Source organism: Lissotriton vulgaris, chromosome 3_1 (assembly GCF_964263255.1).
Source record: "Lissotriton vulgaris chromosome 3_1, aLisVul1.2, whole genome shotgun sequence".
Taxonomy (NCBI): domain Eukaryota; kingdom Metazoa; phylum Chordata; class Amphibia; order Caudata; family Salamandridae; genus Lissotriton; species Lissotriton vulgaris.
Genome location: NC_141689.1, coordinates 13,311,897 through 13,334,412, shown reverse-complemented (window position 1 = coordinate 13,334,412; position 22,516 = coordinate 13,311,897). Strand labels below are relative to the sequence as shown.

General features: G+C 47.6%; 1 protein-coding gene across 2 annotated transcripts in view; it reads right to left on the bottom strand.

The window, feature by feature from the left end:
- LOC147725825 (uncharacterized) overlaps window positions 1–22,516 on the bottom strand; it is a 962,593-nt gene that overhangs the window by 176,446 nt on the left and 763,631 nt on the right. For both annotated transcript variants that reach the window (XM_086960000.1, XM_086960001.1), the window contains exon 4: window positions 20,651–20,894. In XM_086960000.1, coding sequence (XP_086816126.1) covers window positions 20,651–20,894 — 244 coding nt within the window. The remainder of the gene's footprint in view (window positions 1–20,650; window positions 20,895–22,516) is intronic.

The window sequence follows — 22,516 nt, the reverse complement described above, 5'->3', positions numbered from 1 at the left end:
GGGCCCCCTCATGCAAAAACCAACTGTCTGTTAAGCACAACCCGGCAGTGGCCGCCACTAAAATCGCAAAAGAGGTTCACTTGGGGCGGGTTGCAGGACCGTTCGGTGAACCACCAACGGCCAATTTTGTGTGTTCCCCATTAGGGGTAGTTCCCAAGAAGGAGCCGGGAGAATTCAGGCTCATTCATAATTTATCTGCACCAAGGGGGGCTTCCGTTAATGAGGCGATCGATGCAGACATTTGCAGTGTGAAGTATGAATCATTCGATGACGCAGTGGTAATGTTGAATCGCCTAGGCCCCGGTGCATTGTTAGCAATATCTGAAATTGAATCCCCTTCCGGTGCATCCCCAGGATCAGCACTTGTTGTGTTTTGCATTTCAGGGGAAGTACTACATGGATATGTGCATGCCGATGGGTTGTTCAATTTCATGTGCCTATTTTGAAATGTTTAGCTCATTTTTGGAGTGGGTATTCTCGAAGGCCTCAGGGCACCAACATGTGATGCATTATCTAGATGATTTCCTGTTTCTCGCCCAGCGGGCTCCCGGGACTGTGCACGGGCATTGCAGGATTTCTGCGTGCTCATGCGGGGTTTCGGGGTACCGTTGGCGCCAGGTAAGACGGTGGGTCCAACTACCTCCCTGGAGTTTCTGGGTATCGAACTAGACTCCGTGGAGGGTTGCTTCCGCTTGCCGGCGGAGAAGATCGCCAAATTCAGGGCCTCCTTGTTGCAGTGTCTTCGGAACGAGAAAGTGACACTGCACCAATTACAGCAGACAGTAGGTCAGCTTAACTTTTCATTAAGGGTTATGCCGATGGCTCACCCGTTCTCACGATCCATTGACCAGGCCATGGTTGGGCTCAAGGAAGGGCACCATCGCACAAGACTGTCAGCAGAGGTTCGCCAGGACATGCTCATTTGGCTGGCATTCTTGGCGGATTTCAACGGCCGAGTAGTCTGGAGCAAAGCCCCGGTCTCGTCAGCAGAATTAGGTTTATGGACCGACTCTGCTGGCAGTGTTGGGTTTGGCGCGATCCTTGGTAACCTTTGGTCGGCCCAGAAATTGCCAGCATGGTGGGAAACAAGTGGTTTGACGAGCAACATTGGTTTTCTAGAGCTATTCCCCATCAGGGTAGTGCTGTCGGCCTGGCCAGAAGAGTTCCGAAACCGCTCGGTGGTATTTTGGTCTGATAACATGACTGTGGTTGAGTGCATTAACCAGCAGGCAGCACGCTGCAAGTGGATATTGCGATTGTTGAAAGAAATTGTGTTGAAATGCTTGAGACTAAATGTACAATTCAGGGCAAAACATGTGCCGGGAGTACTGAATAATGCAGCTGATGCGCTCTCTTGTTTTAAAATGCAGGCTTTCAGGGATTGTTTACCCTCAGCGGAGCTAGTGGCAACGCCATTTCCCGAAGCACTATGGCAAATCGGCGCCCCGGACTACAAAACCTCAATTCAGCCAGTTTAGTGCCCAGGACAAGGAAAGCTTATGAAGGGGCATTCCGCTCGTACTGCGCCTTTTTGGGCCCTGCATGGGAGCATAGAGGGGGTCAGGAGGGGTCCTTTACCCAATTTTTAGTGGCACTTCATGAGGAGGGCCTGTCGGTGGCGACCGCCAGTCAGTAAAAGGCCGCCATATCGTTTATGGCTCAGCTCCAAGGGATCAGGGACCCGACGGACTCCTTTATAGTCAGAAAGGCGCTGCACGGCTGGCGGCGCCTAGAGGGTCGCAAAAAGGATACCAGGCACCCGATATGATTTGACAGATTGACCTCCTTGTTGGCTAAACTGGAGGAGACATGCTCCTCACCTAGTGAGGTCGTCCTATTCCGGGCAGCATTTGCGTTGGTGTTCTTTGGGGCCCTGCGGGTAAGCGAACTAGTGGCTGCCAACAAAAGGGATACTGAAGGGGGTCTGCACAGGGACCACACGCAAGTGAGGGGGGATTCCCTGCTGATCACGATAGCCAGGTCAAAGACAGACCAGGAGGCCCAGGGGAATAGCATTGTGTTGCAGCGTGCTCCAGGTAGTCCCTGTTGTCCAGTGAGGCATGTTGAGGCCTACCTAAAACAAAGGTTGACAACGTGGGGGGGGGTGCTTGCTGCGACATGCTGACAGCACCCCGTTAACAAAATTTCAGTTCCAGAGGGTGCTGGCAATCACGATTGCAGCTGCGGGCTTGAACCCGAGTGATTTTGGGACTCATTCATTCAGGATAGGGGCCGCTACAGAAGCAATGGCTGGGGGTCTGCAGGCAGACAATGTTAAACAATTAGGCTGCTGGTCTTCGAATTGTTTCAAACGGTACGTGCGGCTGCACATGTTGTAAGGTACTGAAGAAGTGCACTCACGCTTGTTGTCTTTTGTTTGGATTACAGTTTCACGGGCCTGTGACGCAGGGCGGAAATTGGGACCGGCCCAGTATCAGCTAACCACCACTTCAGGAACAAGGAATGAAAGACGAGTGGTCTGGGTCGTGGGCCACTCATGCGTGAGGCGTGCCGCGGACATATTTAAGACAGCTGATGCGATCCACACATCTGAGGAATATGGTTTCAGGGTGTCCTTCCATGGGAAGGGCGGCCTGTGTATTGACCGACTGCAACATTTTGCGGAAGAATTGTTAGGGCGGCACAGGTCACCACCATCTGTTGTCATAGTGCACATTGGGGGCAATGACTTGGTAAGGTTGGGCAGATGAGCTTTAATCGAGCAAATACTTTCTGCAGTTAGTTGGTTAGCAAAGACGCTCCCGGGGTGTACAATAGCTTGGTCACCCATGATTCCGAGGAAGGCATGAGAGGTGGATTGTCCACAACTGCGTTGAACCATTCGGTAAAGAGGGTCAACAATAAAATGGAGAAATTGTTTCGCTCTGCTCATCTTCAAAGAATACCTCATGGGTGCATCTGGGGGGATCACTGTTATTCAGATGATGGGGTACACCTGTCCAGGGTGGGGAATGACTTATTGATAGGAGACATGATAGCTTGGCTAGTGGGATTGAGGAGACATGACCTATAGCAGGTCTGGGGGGCCAGATAGTCGGTCAACTATCTGGCCTGTGGCGGTAAGGTCATGATGGGTGAGCAGTGATTACAAGGTCCCTGGGGGGGGCGCCACCCATTATGGATGGGAGCGCCCGGGGAGAGGCGGCCAATGGCCCCTCCCACGGGGGGCAGCACCCATTACGGATGGGATCGCCCATGGGAGACGGCCATAGGCCCCTCCCAGGGGGAGACGACTATATGCCCCTCCCACGAATTTCCCGGGGCCCGGATATCCGCTCCGGCAGAAGAGAGTGCGGGGAAAGGGGGGGAGTCCACGCTGTCCTTCTTACGGATACCCCGCACGGGAACTCGGACGACCTTAAGATGGCGCCGAGTGAAAGGGGGCCCCCATGACAAGGGAAGTTACAGTTGGCTACGAGGGTAAAGTCCTCTGCGCATGCGCCACTCGCACGTGAGGGCGGAAATTTGGTGATAGGGACCTGACACCGGTTAAGACCTTGCCGTTGGCCCCTAACGATAGCTGAGTGCCCCGATCCCCCGGGAAACCTTTGCGGGTGGGGGGCGTGTCCTGGCCGGTATGCCCATAGCGGCGTGGTTGGAGCACTCCCCTGCCGCCTAAAAGGGTTGTCCTAACACCCGCCCGGAAGTCCGTGCACCTCTGGGCGGGATGGGGACGCTGCCCCGCCTTCCTGCTGCAAGATAAAAGGCACGGGAATCCAGGCAAGCGTCCTCTTGTTCCTGCGCTCTGAAGGCTGCACCACTCGTCGCTCGTGAGCCCTCAAGGGAACAAGCTGTAGTGTTTGACCCACCCACCAGCCCCTGTTGCGGAAGTTTGGGAGTAAACAAAGTTCTAAGTCGCAATTTGATTGTTGGAATTGTTGCTCTCATCTTAAATCAATGCCAAGAGTATGCATGCAACTGAATACTTGCTTATAGACCTTTTTTCCTTTGTAGAAATGTAATGGAATGTATGCAATAAAGAACGTTCTCTGCTATAGGACCTTTTCTCATTTGGAGCAATGTTTATAGTTCATTGGATATACCTAGCTGTAATTTAAGATTAAGCATAGGTTTTTTCCCCCTAGTAGGTAACTAACTCTCGTATTTATTTAGTCTTCGGTCGGGCGGTAAGGTCATGATCGGTGAGCAGTGATTTCAAGGTCCCTAGGGGGGGCGCCACCCATTATGGATCGGAGTGCCGGGGGGAGGCGGCCATTGTCCCCTCCCTTGGGGGGGACGCACCCATTATGGATGGGATCGCCCAGGGGGAGACGGCCATAGGCCACTCCCAGGGGGAGACTACTATATGCCCCTCCCACGAATTTCCCGGGGGCCGGATATCCGCTCCGGCGGAAGAGACTGCGGGGAAAGGGGGGAAGTCCTCGCTGTCCTTCTTACGGATACCCCGCACGGGAACTCAGACAACCTTAAGATGGCGCTGAGTGAAAGGGGGCCCCCATGACAAGGGAAGTTACAGTTGGCTACGAGGGTAAAGTCCTCTGCGCATGCGCCACTCACATGTGAGGGCTGAAATTTGGTGATAGGGACCTGACACCGGTTAAGACCTTGCCGTTGGCCCCTAACGATAGGATGTACAAATTCGTATGCAATGCATTATGTCATGATGTTAGACTCGGTTAGGAAATCTTTGTATTAGAGATTTGTTAAGGTTAGCCTGAATACCTGTCTTCATCAAATGTAATAAAAGTTAAATTTTGTACACGATACATGAAACGTTTTAATTTAAAGTTTTAAATTTTGTTTCATATTTTAATAAATACGGCCGGGGGGGGTCGTGGGGCCCCCCTGCCTTCCAAAAGTTCAAACTGTGTCTGTCTCCTACCATTGGGATTGGTGGTGGAAGGGGTGGCGGACATCCCGGACCATACACCCAGGGGTAGTGACATCCCACAGTGTTGGGAAGTTGTGCCTTGATTGGCTCAAAACCTCAACACTCACAGAAGTGAAACAGCACTTATCCTTACTCACACAAGACAAGGATCTTAGGGATTTTTTACTAGGTTCCAAGAAACCCCGTCAGAAATGTTTCATATATGCTGGCATTTTTGATGCCTACAATGAAATTTGGAAAATATCCCAACAAGAGGACGCAAAAAGAGGACGCAGAGAGAATACAGGAAATAGACCATATTAACTTAGAGAATGTGTTAGCTGTAGTGGACAATGGGTTAGCAACTTTAAACACCAGGATATATTCCTTAGACAACATTGTATTTTCTGCGATTGAGATACTGGAACAAGATTTGGCCATATTACAACAAAAGCAATCTCAGTTACGTTATAATATGTTGTTATGCTGGACACTGTAATCTTTATGGCAGGCTATGTGCCTTGGCATTTTATGAACAGTACGACTCCGTTTTTTGAATTCAATCTAACAGAAATACACAAAGGGGGGCAAAATATACAATGCAGTGTATTGAAAAACTGGATAGATTTCCATTTACAGTGGCAAAACCACCATCAACCTAATGGCTAATCCATGGCCACATAACTCAACCCATCACTAGTTTTCAGTTTCAATATTGCCTTGAGGAAAAGCAGGCAGGCAAATATAAAAAAATGGGTAGGGAATACATTAAGAATCTTGGGAATTACCATACAGATTTCAATGCTGGAGTGGGAATCAAGAAGTGTTTCTAAGTGGTACAAACTGTAAGAATGTTTAAGCAGTTCTCTCATGTGTCAGGATATTTCACTTTATGGAGCTTGTAATGGGTCAGTAGCGAACTTGTCCTGGCACATGAAAGCGACTCCAGTGGCCATGATTACTCCGGCATTCCAGCTGCTCTCGAATGGGAGTTACTTGATGCTGAACAATCAACGTTGTTGTGGCATGCTTCCGGGTATTTCCTTTCTGGTCACTGTGAACTCCAGGGTTACTTGTTTGCAAGTATTGTTTCCACCAATAAATACAGTCAGGGAGGTACCATTATGGCCTTCATTGAATGTGTCCTTTAAACATTTTGATACTTTAAGCAGACTAAAAGCCATGGTTTTACAGCAAACCGTACCCTTAACCTCCGCCGAGATACCTTTGATCTTCAAATCGCAAGGACCTTGACTGTGATACAGGCACTTATACATACAAACTGCCCCCATCATTTCACAGAAATGGTGAGTAGTATCTTTAATATGTCTGATACGAGTGGTATTGTACACCCATTTAAGACCATAGGGCCAGGATTTCTAAGGCCTTTTCAGACAGTCCTCGGAGTTATTACAAATGTTATACATTCCGTATTGGGAAGGATTTTTAGAGATCTACCGCTGATCCTGCTTTAAATAGCAGGAATCCTGATTGTCATTTTTCTGCTACGCAATGGATGGCTCAATCACCAACAAGATGGAAAAAGTAGTCATGGAGCGCAAATACCGTGAGCGCATGGTATAACATCTGGGCACTTCTTGCCTATGGGAACTGAGCGCCTCTTGGTTCCTATTCTTTAGACCAGTCTGAATGGACTGCATCGTACCTGTTCTTCGATGCCTGTTTTACGGAGAAGAATGCATGATGGTTCTCTGTCTGACACTTTCATCGGCCATGCCTACGGACAAAAATACCAGACCGGAACCTGTGAGAGCCCATGACCTGCAATGTCCCAAGCATATTCCTATATTGATGGCTGCATTCCTTGAGAAGCAGCACGTGCCTTTTGCAACAACTGGGTTGAGCATCAGCTCTTTCTCTAGCACTCTGGTATTGACGAATGCACCAGCTGCCTCTGCACTAGCTATTGGCATTTCTGAATATAATCAGTGTTCCATTGACATGCTCTGCGAGGTGTTACAGGGACCGTCCTATGTAGCGGCGAGAAACAAAGATGTTGCGTCTCTCAGCCAGGACATTTAATCTATAATTGGCTCATCGGTGGCTGGGAAATGATTTGGATTTTTCCTTTTGGTTTCAAAACTCAACTAAATTTGGAACATGTCCTAAAATCGATACCTTTGCTGGAAAAGCATGGCCTTCTGATGCTTTTAGTGGCTCAACTTATATAAACAAACTCAACTAGGACTTTTGGCTTAATTGACAGTTTTCAAGTTTTTTTCACCTTTTAGAATATTTTAAATGATTTTAAGGACAAGGTTTTCACGAGGCTCACTGATAGTTTTATGCCCTGCTACCTAGTAAAGAGAGTAGTTTGCTAACATTTTATTATTGTTTACTATTCGGAAGAGGAGTGGGTTTTATGTTCCATATAGGTACCCTAATATAGGCCTGGGTAATATCATACACCTTCACCCACGTTACCTCCCTTACACTACACAGTAAAAAAGCCTTTTAGGATTGAACATTTACCTAGTTCTAGTCCTGGGCACAGAAGGAGGGTTTTCCCCTGAACAGTAGCGTCCTATAATTTTATCAATAGACTCACACAGTATGAATGAATATTCATAAGGGTTCTTGGAAACCGAACAGAGGCAACACCACCTGCATAATATCTACCTAAAAGGTTCATCCCATACATCATCCTCAAATCCAACTGTGGCTAATACATTAAACAAGGGACAAAGGAGCTGTAGATACTTTCTGTATAAATATAGCACCTCTTATTAGGGCTAGACAGAGGAGACCGAGATTCCCAGCCAACACCCTGACCAGAGACACTGAGGCTCCTGCATTGGAGACAATCCAACTGACAGTGGCCTAACACATCCCTCGCAGGGTGTCCAACTCGAAACCAGGATGTGGTCCCGCACTCTCTCACTTCAGGTAATGGGGTTAGACTAAGTCCTAGAGGGATTCTTGGCTTCACACCTACTCTCATGCTAGGTACACTTACTTACATCTAGACAGGCATCGCAGGAGTACGCGCTCTCTTTTTATTATGCATTTTATATTCATGTGTGTATTCATGGTTATTGCAAGATGGTAGAACTGTACTATCCTTTTATTTTCACTGTACTGATAATCATATATTTCTGCTACTGTCTAACGGTTGTCGCAGCACATCTATTTTACACCAGAAGAACAACTGTGCAATAAATTCTTATTGTAACACGCCCAACTGTTTCCCCTGTGCAACTCTCTGTGACCGAATAAGTGAGCACGAGTGACTGAACAAAGGGTAGTACTTTGTTTCCATGATTCTGAGGGATCAGGGTTGTCATGTTCTGGCCTCTCCCCAATAAGAGGGGATTCTAGTGGCACTGTGAGCAAGCTAAAACAGAAAGTCTATCATTCTCTGTGGGGATGTACAGAGCCATTCTGCCGCCAATCCTACAGTTTATGTTATCCAAACACGCAGATCCTGTATGGGAAATATAGGAACTATATAACACTCTCCCTCTTGTACCCAGGAGTTGACTTCAAGGGTCATGAGGCTGGCCTCCTGCTTGAACTACATGGACACAACAAGCTTCAAGAGGCCTTTTTCCAAATTCACAGCTGATCTGCTGCAACTGGACATCCCTGATTACTGCGGCTGCCCTCTACTGATGTCTTGATCCCCGAATGCTGTTCCCAAGGTCTTGGACCCTTTACTGTTGCCAAGGTGTGCTTCTCCTAACAAACCATGAAACCTGGGACCTACAAACTTTTTGCCAACTTTTGCTCTGAGAACTGATGGGGGATTAGGACTGACCTGCAGAACTGATTGGATGAAGGTGCATTGTAACTGGGCCAAAGATATAGGTTTCCCAAGCTACCTTCAGTAGCAAATGCTATTTAGCGGGACCTCGGAGAGAAGTTATCCAGCCTTATGGAGCTCTTCTCAGCTGCAGCCAGCAGCCTTTCCCCGCTGGAAGAATCTGAGCTCCAAAATAGTCTGAAGGTGGAAATCTTCACCAGCGGAAAGTGTGAAAAGTATCCAGCTGGTGTGTACCTTCTCTGAGCCTAGAAATTAGAATTTCTGCCACTCGCAGCTTTCCTGTCAAAAGCCAACAGCTTTGCTGAAATCTCTTCCAGAGGCTATTGGATGAAGAGAAGCATTCTTTGACCATAGCCTGCTGAATGCGGAGGAGTTTTACTTTGAGTCCCAAGACTAAAGGGCCATTTGCGATCTTGTCCATAAAGCATTCCAACTAAATAGGTTCCGGTATGCTTTTCGAATGACTTGGATCTGGGGAGTCCGACCGAGCAATTATAATGCATCTGGATGCTTCCGGACAAAATTCGGTTGGACTCTCATTGATTTCAACGGCAGCCTGTGTTCCAAAGGAGAAAACACGCTCCCATTGAAGGAAGGGGTGGCTGGGCAAAATTGTGCATCATATGTCAGGCACCAAAAGGTCCCTGCTTTTTGCGCCAGCAGCTCTGCTGTTGTGCCGCCAGCCGTTGCCCCCAAGAGCTCTCTCCTGGTTTGTCTTTGAGGTCCTCTTCCACCTGCAAGCTCCTGCCTGCATCTCATTCCTGGTGGTCCAGTGGGAGAGCCTTGCAAGTCTGCTGGTCTGCTGTGTCTGTCTGGGTGTTTTGTGCCCATTATTGTCTTTTTGTTATTGTCCATAGGGTCTATTTCTCCTGTAATTCCATTTATTTTTCCCTGTTTTATTAGTGTTTGTACCTGTGCCCTTTGTCTTTGTCCTCCGTGCCTGTTTTTGCCGCCCTCTTCCTGCTGCTTCTGCCCCCATAGCCCGTCCCCATGCAATTTCCCGCTCCTGCTTCCACCTCCCAGCTGCGCTTTTCTCCCCTTTCCCTACTTAATGGAGGCTGCTGTGCAGCCACATGCAGCGGGTGTGCCACTCAATGCCAAGTTAAGCCCCCCAACACCCAACCGTGAGCGGCGGCATAGACACTGGATCTCCGACCACCCACAGCTACAACTCAGCTTCGCTCCTCACACTCAACCCCAGTAGGAACAACAACTGCAATCTGTTCACACCAAACACCACCCACGGCCAGTTCTTTTTCCGATGCCAGCACCCCCAAAGCCCTGAGCTGTATCCTCCTCAAAATACGCTCCCTGCACAGACATGCAGTAGAGATCTGGGACCTCCTCGACACCCTCTGCCAGATGTCACCTTCCTCACGGAAACATGGACCAACCCATCTCCACCCCTGACATCGCTACCACCATCCTTGACGGACACAAGATCCAGAGGAAGGACCGCCCTAACCACCCAGGAGGAGGACTTGCCATTGCACACAAAAGTGCCTGCAAACCCACCACCTCCACTATAAGCGACACCCCGTCCAACACCGAACACCTCCATTTCCATATCCAGACCATCCCTAGAATGACCCTGCACTGCACCCTTGCCTACAGACCTCCCGGACCTTGAACCATATACACCACTAACATCGCTGACATCATCACACCTCACACCATCACCTCCATGGATTACATAATCATCGGAGACATCAACTTCCACCTTGACAACCTCAGCGACCCCAACTCCGCTACCCTCCTGGACAACGTCTACAAACTTGGATTGAAATAGCTCATCACCATCCTACCCACAAGGCAGGACACACCCTCAAACCCCATCTACGCAGGAGGTAACAACATCCACTTCAGCCACATCATGCAACCCCCTGGACTGACCACCTCTGCGTACACTTCCACATAAACAAACCCACCCCCCCGAAACCTGCACCCCGCTCCACAAAGGAACATCACAGAGGAGCACCTCAGCTCCATGCTCAACCACAATGCCCCCCACCTCGACCGACATCAACTCCACAGCCAAAGAACTTTACAGGTGGATCACCAACTGCACCAACGAGCTGGCCCCCCTCCACAACCCCAACAGACAGCCCCCCAGGAAGGCCACCTGGTTTACTGCCAACCTCCAAGAATCTAGATGCAATGCAGACGTCTCGACAAGTTTTGGAGAAATAGCAAAACATCGGAGGACTGCACCATTTACAAGAATGCCATAACAGAGTACCACCAACTCATCAGATCCACCAAAAGGAACTTCATTCAAAACAAAATCCACGCCAACACCAGCAACTCTGAAGAACTCTTCAGCATCATTCAGGAATTCACCAAGCCTCCCCAGCAAAGCTATGGACATCACACCCTCCCAGGACCTCTGCAACAATCTTCCAACTGAAAATAAGATCCCTCTACAACAACGTCAATGAACAGACTACAGACACCAGACTCACTCCTCACCACAGCAATGACAGCCAGCCTACCATCTCCTCCTGGACCCCAGACACCACTGAAGACATGAAAGGCATTCACCTAGGTGCCCCCACGTACCCCCGCACATCTTCCAATGAGCCACCACTGCCATGCTCCTGACTTACCCCCTTCCTCTCCGAGCCCACAGAGATCAACTGCAGAGCCCCATGCTCTACAACATCTACATGGCTCCCCTCGCTGTCATCATCAGACAGCATGGACTTAGCATAGTATCCTACGCTGATGACACCCAGCTCATCCTCTCACTCTCTAAGGACCCCCTCACCACCAGACCCAGCTTACAGGAAGTAATGAAGGATGACAGATCCTGGATGAGCAGAAGCTACCTGAAGCTTAACTCACGGAAGACAGAAGTCCTCGTCCTTGGACCCTACACCTCTGCATGGGACAACACCTAGTGACCGACCACCCTCGGCAGCCCACAACCCCCAAAGACCACACCCAGAACCTCAGCATCAAACTTGACTCATCCCACATCATGATCCAACAGATCAACACCATCCCCTTCACCTGCTTCAGCACCCTCTGCATCCTTCTAAAGACCTACAAATGGATCCCCAACAAATCAAGAAAGATCATCACCCACGCACTCATTACCAGTAGACTGGACTATGGAAATGCCCTGTACTCCGGAATCAACAAAATTCTGCTCCACAAGCTCCAGACCTTATAGAACAACACAACCAGACGCAACCTTGGCATCCCACATCACCCAACACCTGCAAGACCTCAACTGGCTTCCCGTTGAACAGAGAGAAACCTTCAAGAAAGAATCTCCATCATGCACCCAGGAAAAACATTTGATCCGCCAACCCTGCCCTCGCCGAAAACCCGCTCATCCACAGAGCCAGAATGGGTGGAAGAGTCTTCTCCTACATCGCGGAAAGACCTGGAATGAGCTCCCGATCAACATCAGATGCGCCCCTACTCTGTACATCTTCAGGAAGACCCTCAGACCTGGCTCTGTAACTGGCCGGACCGCAAACCCCCAGCACCTTGAGAACCTCACGGGTGAGTAGCGCACTTCACAATTCCCTCATTGATTGATTGATTGAAAGGGGGGTGCTTGAGATATCCCAATGGGCCCAATTTGAAAGGCCATGGTGTAGGGGGGCCTGCTACGGGCCTCCAAAGACAGATTCCAACAACCGATTTGTATCCATAGAGCTGTACGATTTGGATCTGAAATACTCAACCTGTCCTAATCCCTTTTGGAACTGATTCGGACAGTCCTAATTGTTTCCGGGCATCGTAATCGGCCATTGGGAACTGTGTATGCTTTGGTCGGAAAAAGGGTTCTTAACTCGTACTCATATCCCAGTCAAGCGCAACCAGGTGACCGCAATCAGCTCTTAATAAGAATAATGATAATACCAGCATTTGTAAAGCGCACAGCTACCTCCAGTGAGGTTTTCCCGGCACTGGCGGCCGTCAGGAAGATTAAGTGAGCTATTGTCCAGAGTCACAAGGTACTGGGCAAACCTCCCACCAGCACGGGGAAACAAACCTTGAGTCCCCGTTGTTGTATATCGTTTTAGATTCTGAATGGATTTTCCAGATTCATGCCCTTATATAGGTAAAATTCATGTTGCCCTTATATAGGCAGAGAAATCAAGCCCTTATTTAGGCATAGCCCATGCTACCCAAATACAGGCATGGCTACTTTCATCCATTCAACAAACGTCACAACGATTTCTTGGAAAACCAGCTTAAGCCGTTAGGGACTTCCCCTTACTTGAATATTAATTTCTCCAAGAACTCAGTTAGTTTTACAATGAACAACTATTTCCCAGGGGTTCATACATGATGTTCATATGCCCAACTTTACATCAAATATGGCATTCCTAAACACCTTCAAGGTATAAATATACCTTCACTTGCCATGGCAAAGCCCGCTGGTTCGGAGCAATTCGACGACCTACTTGCCCGACGCAGCTCGCTACAGCAAGTGCTGAAGGAAGCCGACTCTCCAGCTGATGCACGAATCAGGAAGCTGCCCTCCTCTGCTGAGAAATCCAGCTCCAGTGTTTCATACTCCCCTTGCGGGGTGTTGGGAAACCGAGTCCTGAGAAGGAGATACCAGACCTTCTTCATTCTAAAGTATGGAGCTGATTAGAACCTAGAGAAACCTTTGGTAGATTCTTGGCAAAACTAAACCTATGCTAAAGACCATACTTACTTCCTGTCTCATACTAGACTTAGGTTAGGTACATTGGGGTAGGCGCATTTTAGAAGCACCAGTTGAGTATTTTAGCCTGTGTATTTAAGTATGTATTTTTATATGGCTTAGAAACCATACAATGCTCTTACAGTATTATTTTATAATACTATTATCGCTGTACGAAGTTCACCTCTCTTGTATGAGAAAGAAGACTGTTCAATAAACATTTTATTGAAAATGCCCATCTCACTATTTCGCTGCAACTCTGTAGGAACGAAGCATGAATAATTGACTGAGTGAAATACTTATCTATTCTTTCCACGACTCTGACAATATTTGTTCCAGTCGTAGGGAAACAGAGTTGTCATGTTTATACGGTTGTCAGAAACAAATACCTTTTCGTGAATTCGAGAAAGTTTCTAGTGACCTCTGAGCTAGCTGGCACTCACTATTAAGTTTAGTGTATTGGATGTAGACCTACTGACCTAAGTCCTACGTCATATCTATAGGATATACTATTCCAATGCGCAGAGCCTACTGGGAATATAGGAATTACACTGCGCCGTATTCTACTTATTGCATTTATTTAGGTGTAATCTTATTTATTAAAATGTTCTCTTTGTTCATGTTCAGTTTGGGATTTTTCTTTTATTGTGTTTTGAGAGTATTACTGTTTTTTACTGCATAAATACTTTACATATTGCCTCTAAGTTAAGCCTGTCTGCTCCGTGCCATAGCTACTAGGGGGCTGAGCTCAGTTTACTTTACAGACATTAGAGGTTCACCCTGACAAACTTTGTGGTTATTTCATAAGGTGGTGAGGAGGAACCCACCCCCTAAACTAATACCACAGTTCATTACTGTGAGAAGTTGTCCTGGTATATGATGTCCACTATTCTAGTGGGCAGCCTGCACCAGTCCAAAGAACCCTTATGGTGATGGTTGTAAAGTCAACCTTATAGACCAGCTATCCTAGTGGAAGCATGGACAAAGCAGTCTTAGGCTAATACTTCAGAGAGCATGTGAAGCCAATTGTTTTACCAATTATAATCTCTTGAATACCAAAATAAAGGACACCACACAAGGTATATAACACAACCCCTCTACACTCTTTATGAGGTCAGAGTTTGAGATACAGCACAAGTTACTCGATAAGCATACTATAAGTTGCACAAACACAATTATGCCCTAGGAGCCACACGAACCATATACCAAGTGAGTGGTATAAGAACCACTTCAGGAAAGGTTAGTAGGCCTAGGGCCTAGAAAATTGCTGGGGCTACACTGAACAACCAAGGGTTTGGGCGTAAGAGGCCCACGGGAGGCGTGTGCAGTGTCTAAACACACATGCGGGTTTCCATTGAATTTCAATAGGAGCGTAAAAGTTACGAAGTAGTAGATTTTGGACACTTCCGGGTGGACTACAGGAAAACCCTGTTAAACTAGGACACTTGGATAGTTAATACCCATGGAAGAACCGGAGTACTCGAGTTACCTCATGCAGGGAAGCTGGGTGAATAGGTGTTCTTTTGTGTCGGGTTTCGTCGCTGAATCCTATGGAGAGCTGCTGGAAAGTGCTGCAGGAGACCAGGAGGACAGTGTACGGGTGAATCCAAGGGTGGATCGGAGTCGAGAAGAACCTGAAAGCAGAGGGGACAGAGTCTGGGTCACTAGCCAGTGACCAGAAAGGAACCAGACGATGTCGAGATTCAATCAGGTGAAGAAGTGAAGCTTGTCTCTGCCGCCACGTGGACCAGGAGGCATCGATGATTACCAGACGCTGAATATGAGCTGTCCCATGAAGGATCTAGATGACTGCAGTGTTGGTATCCAAATTAGACCCAAATTAGACCCACAAGCCTTGGTAACTGCAACCCATACAGGAAGTGAAAAGGGGCTTCTGTTCAGACCAGCAAGGTCTGGGGCACCTATTCGTCACAAGGTAGCTGGAGCAAGCCTGTAGCAACCAGGTAATCATTGTAAATTCAAAGGTTCATCTTCATAGGGCTCACTAGCCAATGAGCTAGCAACTAGGAAGGCGCATTGAGCTGAAATGCAGATGCAGGCCCCACGTGCCACTCGTGGAGTGTGGAGGGCTGAGCTTCAGAGAAAATGCTGCTCGGGTCTGGGGCTTCTCAAACCCCGATGTACAACTTCAAGGGTATCTCAGAAGATGCACAGGTAGCAAAAAGCTGGTAGTTCAGGAGGTCCGGTCCCACGTCTCTCGTGTCCGCCATGGGTCTCAGCTTTGCTGTGGATGTGGGTCGGACTCAGAGAAGTCTGGAAGTCTAGTTCATGGGTCGCTAAGTCTTCAGGTTCCAGCAGGAGCATTGGCAAAGCAAACTGGAAAATTACTGATGGTGCCTGTTTGCACAGGGTGGTCACTCCTTGACCACATGGGAGATGCCTTCAGTCTTCCAGTCGAAATGGAACTTCGAAGGTCCAAGTGTTCATTTCAGAGTTTCTTTCCAGGATAATCTAATGTCTCTAGACACAGCTTTATACTTAACTAAGGGGCTGGATTACCTGCTAGTTCCCTCCTATGGGTGGAACCTGAGAAGGGGTGGTTACACCCCTTTCTCTTTGTCCAGTTAAGTGCCAGAGCTGGGCTGGAGTGCTCCAGCAACTAGTTTGAACCGGGCTATGCATGGAGCACCTTGTGTGCCCCAGGCAGTGTCTGGAAAAGCACATTTCCATGAACCCACCCTGCCCCAATTCACTACAGGCTGTCTGGGGAGGTGCTAGCACCTCCTTTGAAAGGAAACCTCCTGTCAAGGCCTCCCCTGCCGGAGTTCCGTCCAGCAGCAGGAGGTCAGACTTGTGTCTGTGGCAGCAGCATCCATTTTGTGATGCTGTAGGCTCTGTTTAACTTTAACCAGGTAAAGCAGTAACTACATGTCTTCTACCTCTAGAAGGGTGAAATGCTACCCCCACCGCCAGGACTGGTATTTCAAAGTGTTTGACACCTTACACGACATGTTTTGATAAAGCCAAACCAAAGTTAGCATTAACCGTGAGGATTATATTGCACTTAAGAGTATATGGTATGGCTATATCATAGAACAGCAAAACACACAAGAATATGGACGGAATGTTGCACAATGGCAAAACATTCACTCCCAGTCACAGATATGGGTTTAATCCATCTTTATTTAGCTTACCAAGCCACCCCAGTTCTGACATGGCCATATGCAAATCAGTCTTGACCCTGTGCCTCAAGGGAAGAGTCCAGCCCGAACTGCCAAGCCATGTCTTCACTGTACCGGAATCAAGCATCCTAGGAAGACATGGCTTGGCAGTTCGGGCTGGACTGTTCCCATGTGGCACAGGGTCATACTGATTTGCATATGGCCATGTCTGAACTGGGGTGGCAGAGTGGGCTAAAGAACGGTGATGGATAAAACACAGATCTGTTGACTGGGTGTGAGTGTTTGATTGATTCAGATGCTCCGTCCATCACCACCCCTTTTGTACCGCTATATCATGGAACAGCTATAAGGACAAGGTTCCGAAAGCTGCAGACGGGCTCAGCTCCTGCTAGAGCACCATCTCACATAAAACCAAGCACTCAAGGTCTGCCATAGGAGTGACATATAGGTATATATGCGTCTATATATAAGGGTAGATATAGGAATACTATATCTAAGCAAGGGGTGATTACACGACCTTGCCAAAGCTGAGTGAGCAGCCTGTGGTGTCAGTTTGGATGGCCATCCAGGGGTGGCATAATACATGCTGCAGCCCCTGGTAGGCCTATGCCCTGGGTACCTATGGTACACTATACAGGGGCTCTCAAAGGTGACCCAATACTCAATTAGGTATGTACCTAAAGTACATGGTATCAATTTAGAGAGAGAACAGCTGGACTGTAGGTCTGATTAGCGGGCCCACAGCCACACTAAAGTAAAAAAACAGTGAATCACAGCAAAAAGTGGGGGTGACCATAGGAAGCAGACCCTTCACTCCTACACTTACAATCACCACTAACATCATGGTGCCCATGGTGGTGATTGTTGCCGGACAAGGGAAACCAGGGCTACACAATGAAGCCACTACTTAGACATGTCTATGCATAGAGATGATGAAATGCTAAGTTGCGGACCCCTCTAAAATTCCCCAGCCAAGCCAGCCGTGTCCTGCTCTAAGCGGGACTGCATGAGTCAGCTGGATCTTGATGACCTTGCTGGCCACAGTGGAGGGAGACAGGGGAGCCCAACCTCGGTGCTTGGAGATGGCCCGTATTGCTGTGAATGCCTAAGGAGGTCGATGCTGATCCTTTCCTTATACCCCCTCGCAAATGTTTCTGTTCGCTTCCTGGTGACCTGCTGTCGGGCCTGCTGGTGCTGTGACCCCGGAGCGGATCTCTCAAGCCAGGGCTCGATAGAGGAGTCTCCCGAGCTGCTGGGGCCCAGTAGTGTGGCCCGTGTGGCCGGAGTGGCGAGGTTGTGGCACCAGGTGACTTGCCCTGGGTCTGAGTGAGGGGCCGCTGCATCCTTCCACCTTCGCAGCTGAGACCGCATGGACCGGCCCGCCGGCGCAGGAGCTGCCCTGGAGATCCTCTCTGCTTCTGACAACACTGCCTGAGAGGTTGTGAGTCTGGGACCACGGTCCTAGTGGCACTCTGTGGAGCTGACCGAGGAGACCCACTGCGGATGGAGACTTGCGTTCCTCCTTTTCCCCCTCCCTCCACTGATTCCACCAACGCAGCTGCGGGCGGCGGCCCCGGAGGACTTAGAAATACAAAGTAAGGCTGTCTGGCTGTGGGGCACATCGATGGACCCCAGAGTGTACACACAGCCCAGGACAAGGTGGGTGTCACCAGGTGGCCAGAAGGGGAGATGTGAAGCGGAGCCCTGCAGGTAGTCTATGCTTTGAATCCGGGAAATCCAAAGAGCTAGCTTCTGGACCCAGAGCACTAGAATCAGGATGTGCTGATCTGGGGGGCGCCATTTTATGCCGAGGTTACTGTGACTCTTACTCTAGGCACACCATCTTGTTGGCCTTGACCGTTTCCTTCGTGTACAACTAGCCTTCTTTCATTAGTCTGTCCTAACCTGCCATTGTTTGCCATCAATGCTGTGGCAGTCCGGGAGAAATGTGTCAGGGGAGTGCTTTTGTGTGTGCATCTATGCGTGTATGAAGGGGTGTGTGCGGACACACGTGTGTGTTTTTCTGCACCTGTGCATATATGAAAGACTATGTTCAAATTCCTGTGTGCTTGTGCATGTATGTGCGTGTGATGGTGTGGACATGTAATTGGGTGTTTTTGCATTAGAGCATATGATTTTATGTGTGCTTGTGCTTGTGCGAGCTGATGTTTCTGTATGTGTGCTTATGTCTGTGTGTATGATGGTGTGTGCATGTATTTGAATGTCTTTGTATTTGAACATGGGATTGTATGTGTGCTTGTGTGTGTGGATATTTCTGTATGAGTACTTGTATGCGCCTACTGTTCGCGTATGAGAGTGTGTGCGCACATTTGTGTGTGCTTGTGCATGTCTATGCGTGTGATGGTGTGTGTGTGCATATATTTTGTGTAAAACTCCTTGGGTATTTTTGTTCTGGAGCATGTGATTGTATGTGTGCCTGTGTTTTTGTGTTTCTGTATGTGTGCATGAGAGTGTGAGCACATGTGTGTGTGCTTGTGCATGTCTGTGCATGTGACGATGTTTCCGTGTGCATGTATTTGGGTGTTTTTGTATTAGAGCATGGGATTTTATGTGTGCTTGTGTTCTTGGATGTTTTCTGCCTATGTGCTTGTGTGTGTTCGTCTCTACGTCCTATCTTCCTCCTACCCCCCACAATATCCTCTTCCCCTTCCTTTCTCCATTCACCTTGTCCCCTATGTTCTTTACATGCTTTTCTTGATACTTATGTAACTTTTAACTGATGTAAATTGCAACATTATTGTTCCTCATGTAAGGCGCTCTGATTCCTTCGGGTCTAGCCAGTGCTATATAATAACTCATTAATGAAATGTGTTCCCATTTAGTACTCTTTCTCTCTTTGTCTACCTCCCTAGCTCCTAGCTCCTATCGCCTCTCCCCTGAATCTCTCATCTTGCTTGCAAATCTGCCTAGCCCCCTGTCCTTTGGGCCCTTTGACTAAGCACTCCTTCTCCCCTTGTTGGGGAAAGATCCAATATTTATACTCTGGAGTCTCAGCGTACCTGCTGAGAGAGTCCACAGTGCCAAGAAAGCCAATCACAGCTGAGGTGTGGTATGGCACCCCTTGCCAAAGCACTCCCTCGCCCCTTTTTGGGGAGGGTCCAGAATGTGGGCCTTGGAGTCTTGGAGACCGCTCTCAGAGAGTCCACTGCGTAAGGGGGGCCTCCCGCAACTGAGATAGGGAAGTGATACCACTTCCCCTGGGATCACTGCTTACTGGACTTTGGACATTGCTTTGACTCGTTTGCCGGTTTGTGTTCCCCGTCGCCCTTCCCCTCTTATTTCCATGCCGTGTCCTTCACCCTCCCCTCCTCTTTCCCACCTTCATTACCTGCCTACTTCCCCAACTCCTTCCCCCTCCCCTGAATCTTTCCCCCGCCTGCTCTTCCCCTTACATATTTGTGCTTATTGTTTATCTCGACCATACAAGTAACTGCTCTAATAACCTTTTAACGATGTAACCTGTAACTATGATCTGATGCTCATGCAGTTCACTCTGATACCTCCTGGTCTCGCCAGCGCTATATAAAACCTTTAAAATAAAATAAAAAAATAAATAAAGGTATACTGAATTATTCTAGGAGGGAGTCGTCATCGAAGGATGCCTCAATATTTTAGAGTTTAGACCCACTTGTAACAGTATATATGCTGTATGCCAAAGTTAGTACAAGGAGTGAGGTTTGTGAGATGAGTTCTTTGCTTTTACTAAGTCCCAGTTTCTTTGCTGTCACAAGAAAATGCCCAGGGTAGGGATGGAGAGTGTAGGAAGCAGCCATGAAGAAACCTTGAGGAGTATCTGGAGGGGACCAGAAATTACCAGCTCCAGAGGGTCTCCCACTACTGATTAATACTACCTGAGAGTTTGGAGAGGTGGGTATAACTTCCAGAGGGTCATGGGCTGTGGGTTGCAAGGGTTACATCTGTGCATGAAAAGGAGTAGGACAAATTGGGGGGCTTCATGGCTGTACCAGACACCAGTACCAAATCACCGCTACAGGGAGATGTTTGATGAAACACAGGATGAAGAACCAGTCACAGGGGAACCGCCCCCCACCCTCCACCCCCCCAGGACCCTGACCTCAGCAAGAAATGCATTTTAATCAAGAACTCAGATTCTGGATATTATGTGGATCTTATTAACTCTGAATTCCTTTTCAAAAGTGTGTGTCCAAAAACTCACTCACCATAGTTGGGGCAGACAGGGCCGTATCCTCCTTCAGAACCACACCGCAACTGTATCTGCGACTGATCTGCATTGATGACGCGGATGTAGAATGTTGGCCAGTTAATTCCGGTGTACTGCATCCATAAGTCTGGAGCCTGATAGCAACTATACCCATTATGGCATCCATATCTAACATACAAGCGACTTATTATTTCTCGCTGACCTATTTTTACTTTCTCGCCTGGCCCAAGGATACCTTCACCCTAAGGGAGAAAAGAAAAGATGGGTCTTACAGCACTGAGGGACGTCATGCTAACAAAAAGGATTGCTGAGACTAAAATATACAACCGGCAGGCATCCCTGACTTAGAAACAAACTAATTCCTTCCTTCCAGTCACAACAAATATATACAATACCAGTAGGCCTGGCTTAGACCTGAATGTCAGAATACGTTTATCTATGCAGTCACTCACTATCATCCATGCTCTCACTCATCCCTGCACTCATGCATCTAGTCATCCATGAATTGACCCATTTTGTGTTCAGTGCCCTGCCTTTTACTGAAATCCAAACCTAGGTTCTTGAGCTACATTACCATACTTAACCACTAAAAAAGACTAAAGGTAACTCTATATAGTAAAGAAAAAGTGATGGAAAAACCTGTGAATGTCACAATGTTACAAAGAACCATGTTCATAAATAGTTACATAGATACATTTAATGAAGTTAATGAAAAAAGAAGGGCGCTCAAACAATTACAATCATACTATACACTAAAAAGATATAAACGTGTGAAATCAAAAAACAGTGGCAGAGAAAAATAAACAAATAACAATTAACACAGTACACAATCAAAAAATAATGTAATCTCTGATTTGAGCCTTATTAGAGGCGTCAACGGCGTTTCAACCCGAAATTTCTTTAACGGTCATCATCAGGATAATAAGCTTCAAGAGTGAGAGCAACCACTTGATTGAATTCTTAACAATCTTCATGCACGTAGCAGAGCTCTTCCCCTATCGCACCAAGATACTTTTCAGCGGAGAGACCTGTCAGTGTATGAAAATCCCACTAAATGGAGATCCCAATGCTGGAAATTCTAAACATGTTCCTCTAGTAAAGCCTAACTGCTCTGTGGAATTTTACCAGGACTTAGCTAGGGATTTATTAGTGTGGATCATAAGGGCCTATTTTGGGGTATTGTGAGAGTAATACATAATAAAGCCTATCTAGCCTCACTGCAAAATACTCCACTTTTGTACATTTGTTTTTCAGTAATGGGGTGCTAAACTTGTGCTTCGCAGTACCACTCTGTAACACCAGCTGCTAGTAGCACTTGAAAGGGTCAGTCAAGGCAGAAGTGAGGCTTGATAAAGTTTATTCATTCTATAGAAGAACTCATCCATCTCCCAAAAGCTTGGTTAAGCAACTGCTCACCCACTTTGAAACCAAACATTCCAACCCCACCTGTGACAGGTGCCATTCCAGTGACTTCATTTTATTGTCCCAATGGAGCGTTCTTGTGTACCAAGGCCCAGATACCACACACCTCCCTCTTATAATACTTCAAAACAAACATATGTACAAAGTAGAATTTACAAGTGAGATAAAAAAGAACAAACCTTTAAGAGAAATCCAAAATAACAGAACACACAGAGCATTGTCATAAAGGGAAAAAAATCATTCAGTACTGATACATAAGAAGATCCTTAAAGAATTCCTAACGAAAACTCCAGGACTGGGAAGACAGAATAGCATCACTCCTTGAACTGAATATTATTGTTCAAAATCTTTCAAGTACAACAGCTTCCTACTGACTCTCGAAGACATTCTGCGTCTAACTTTTGTACTGTCATCATCCAAACTCTCATCTTTAGAAGCATTA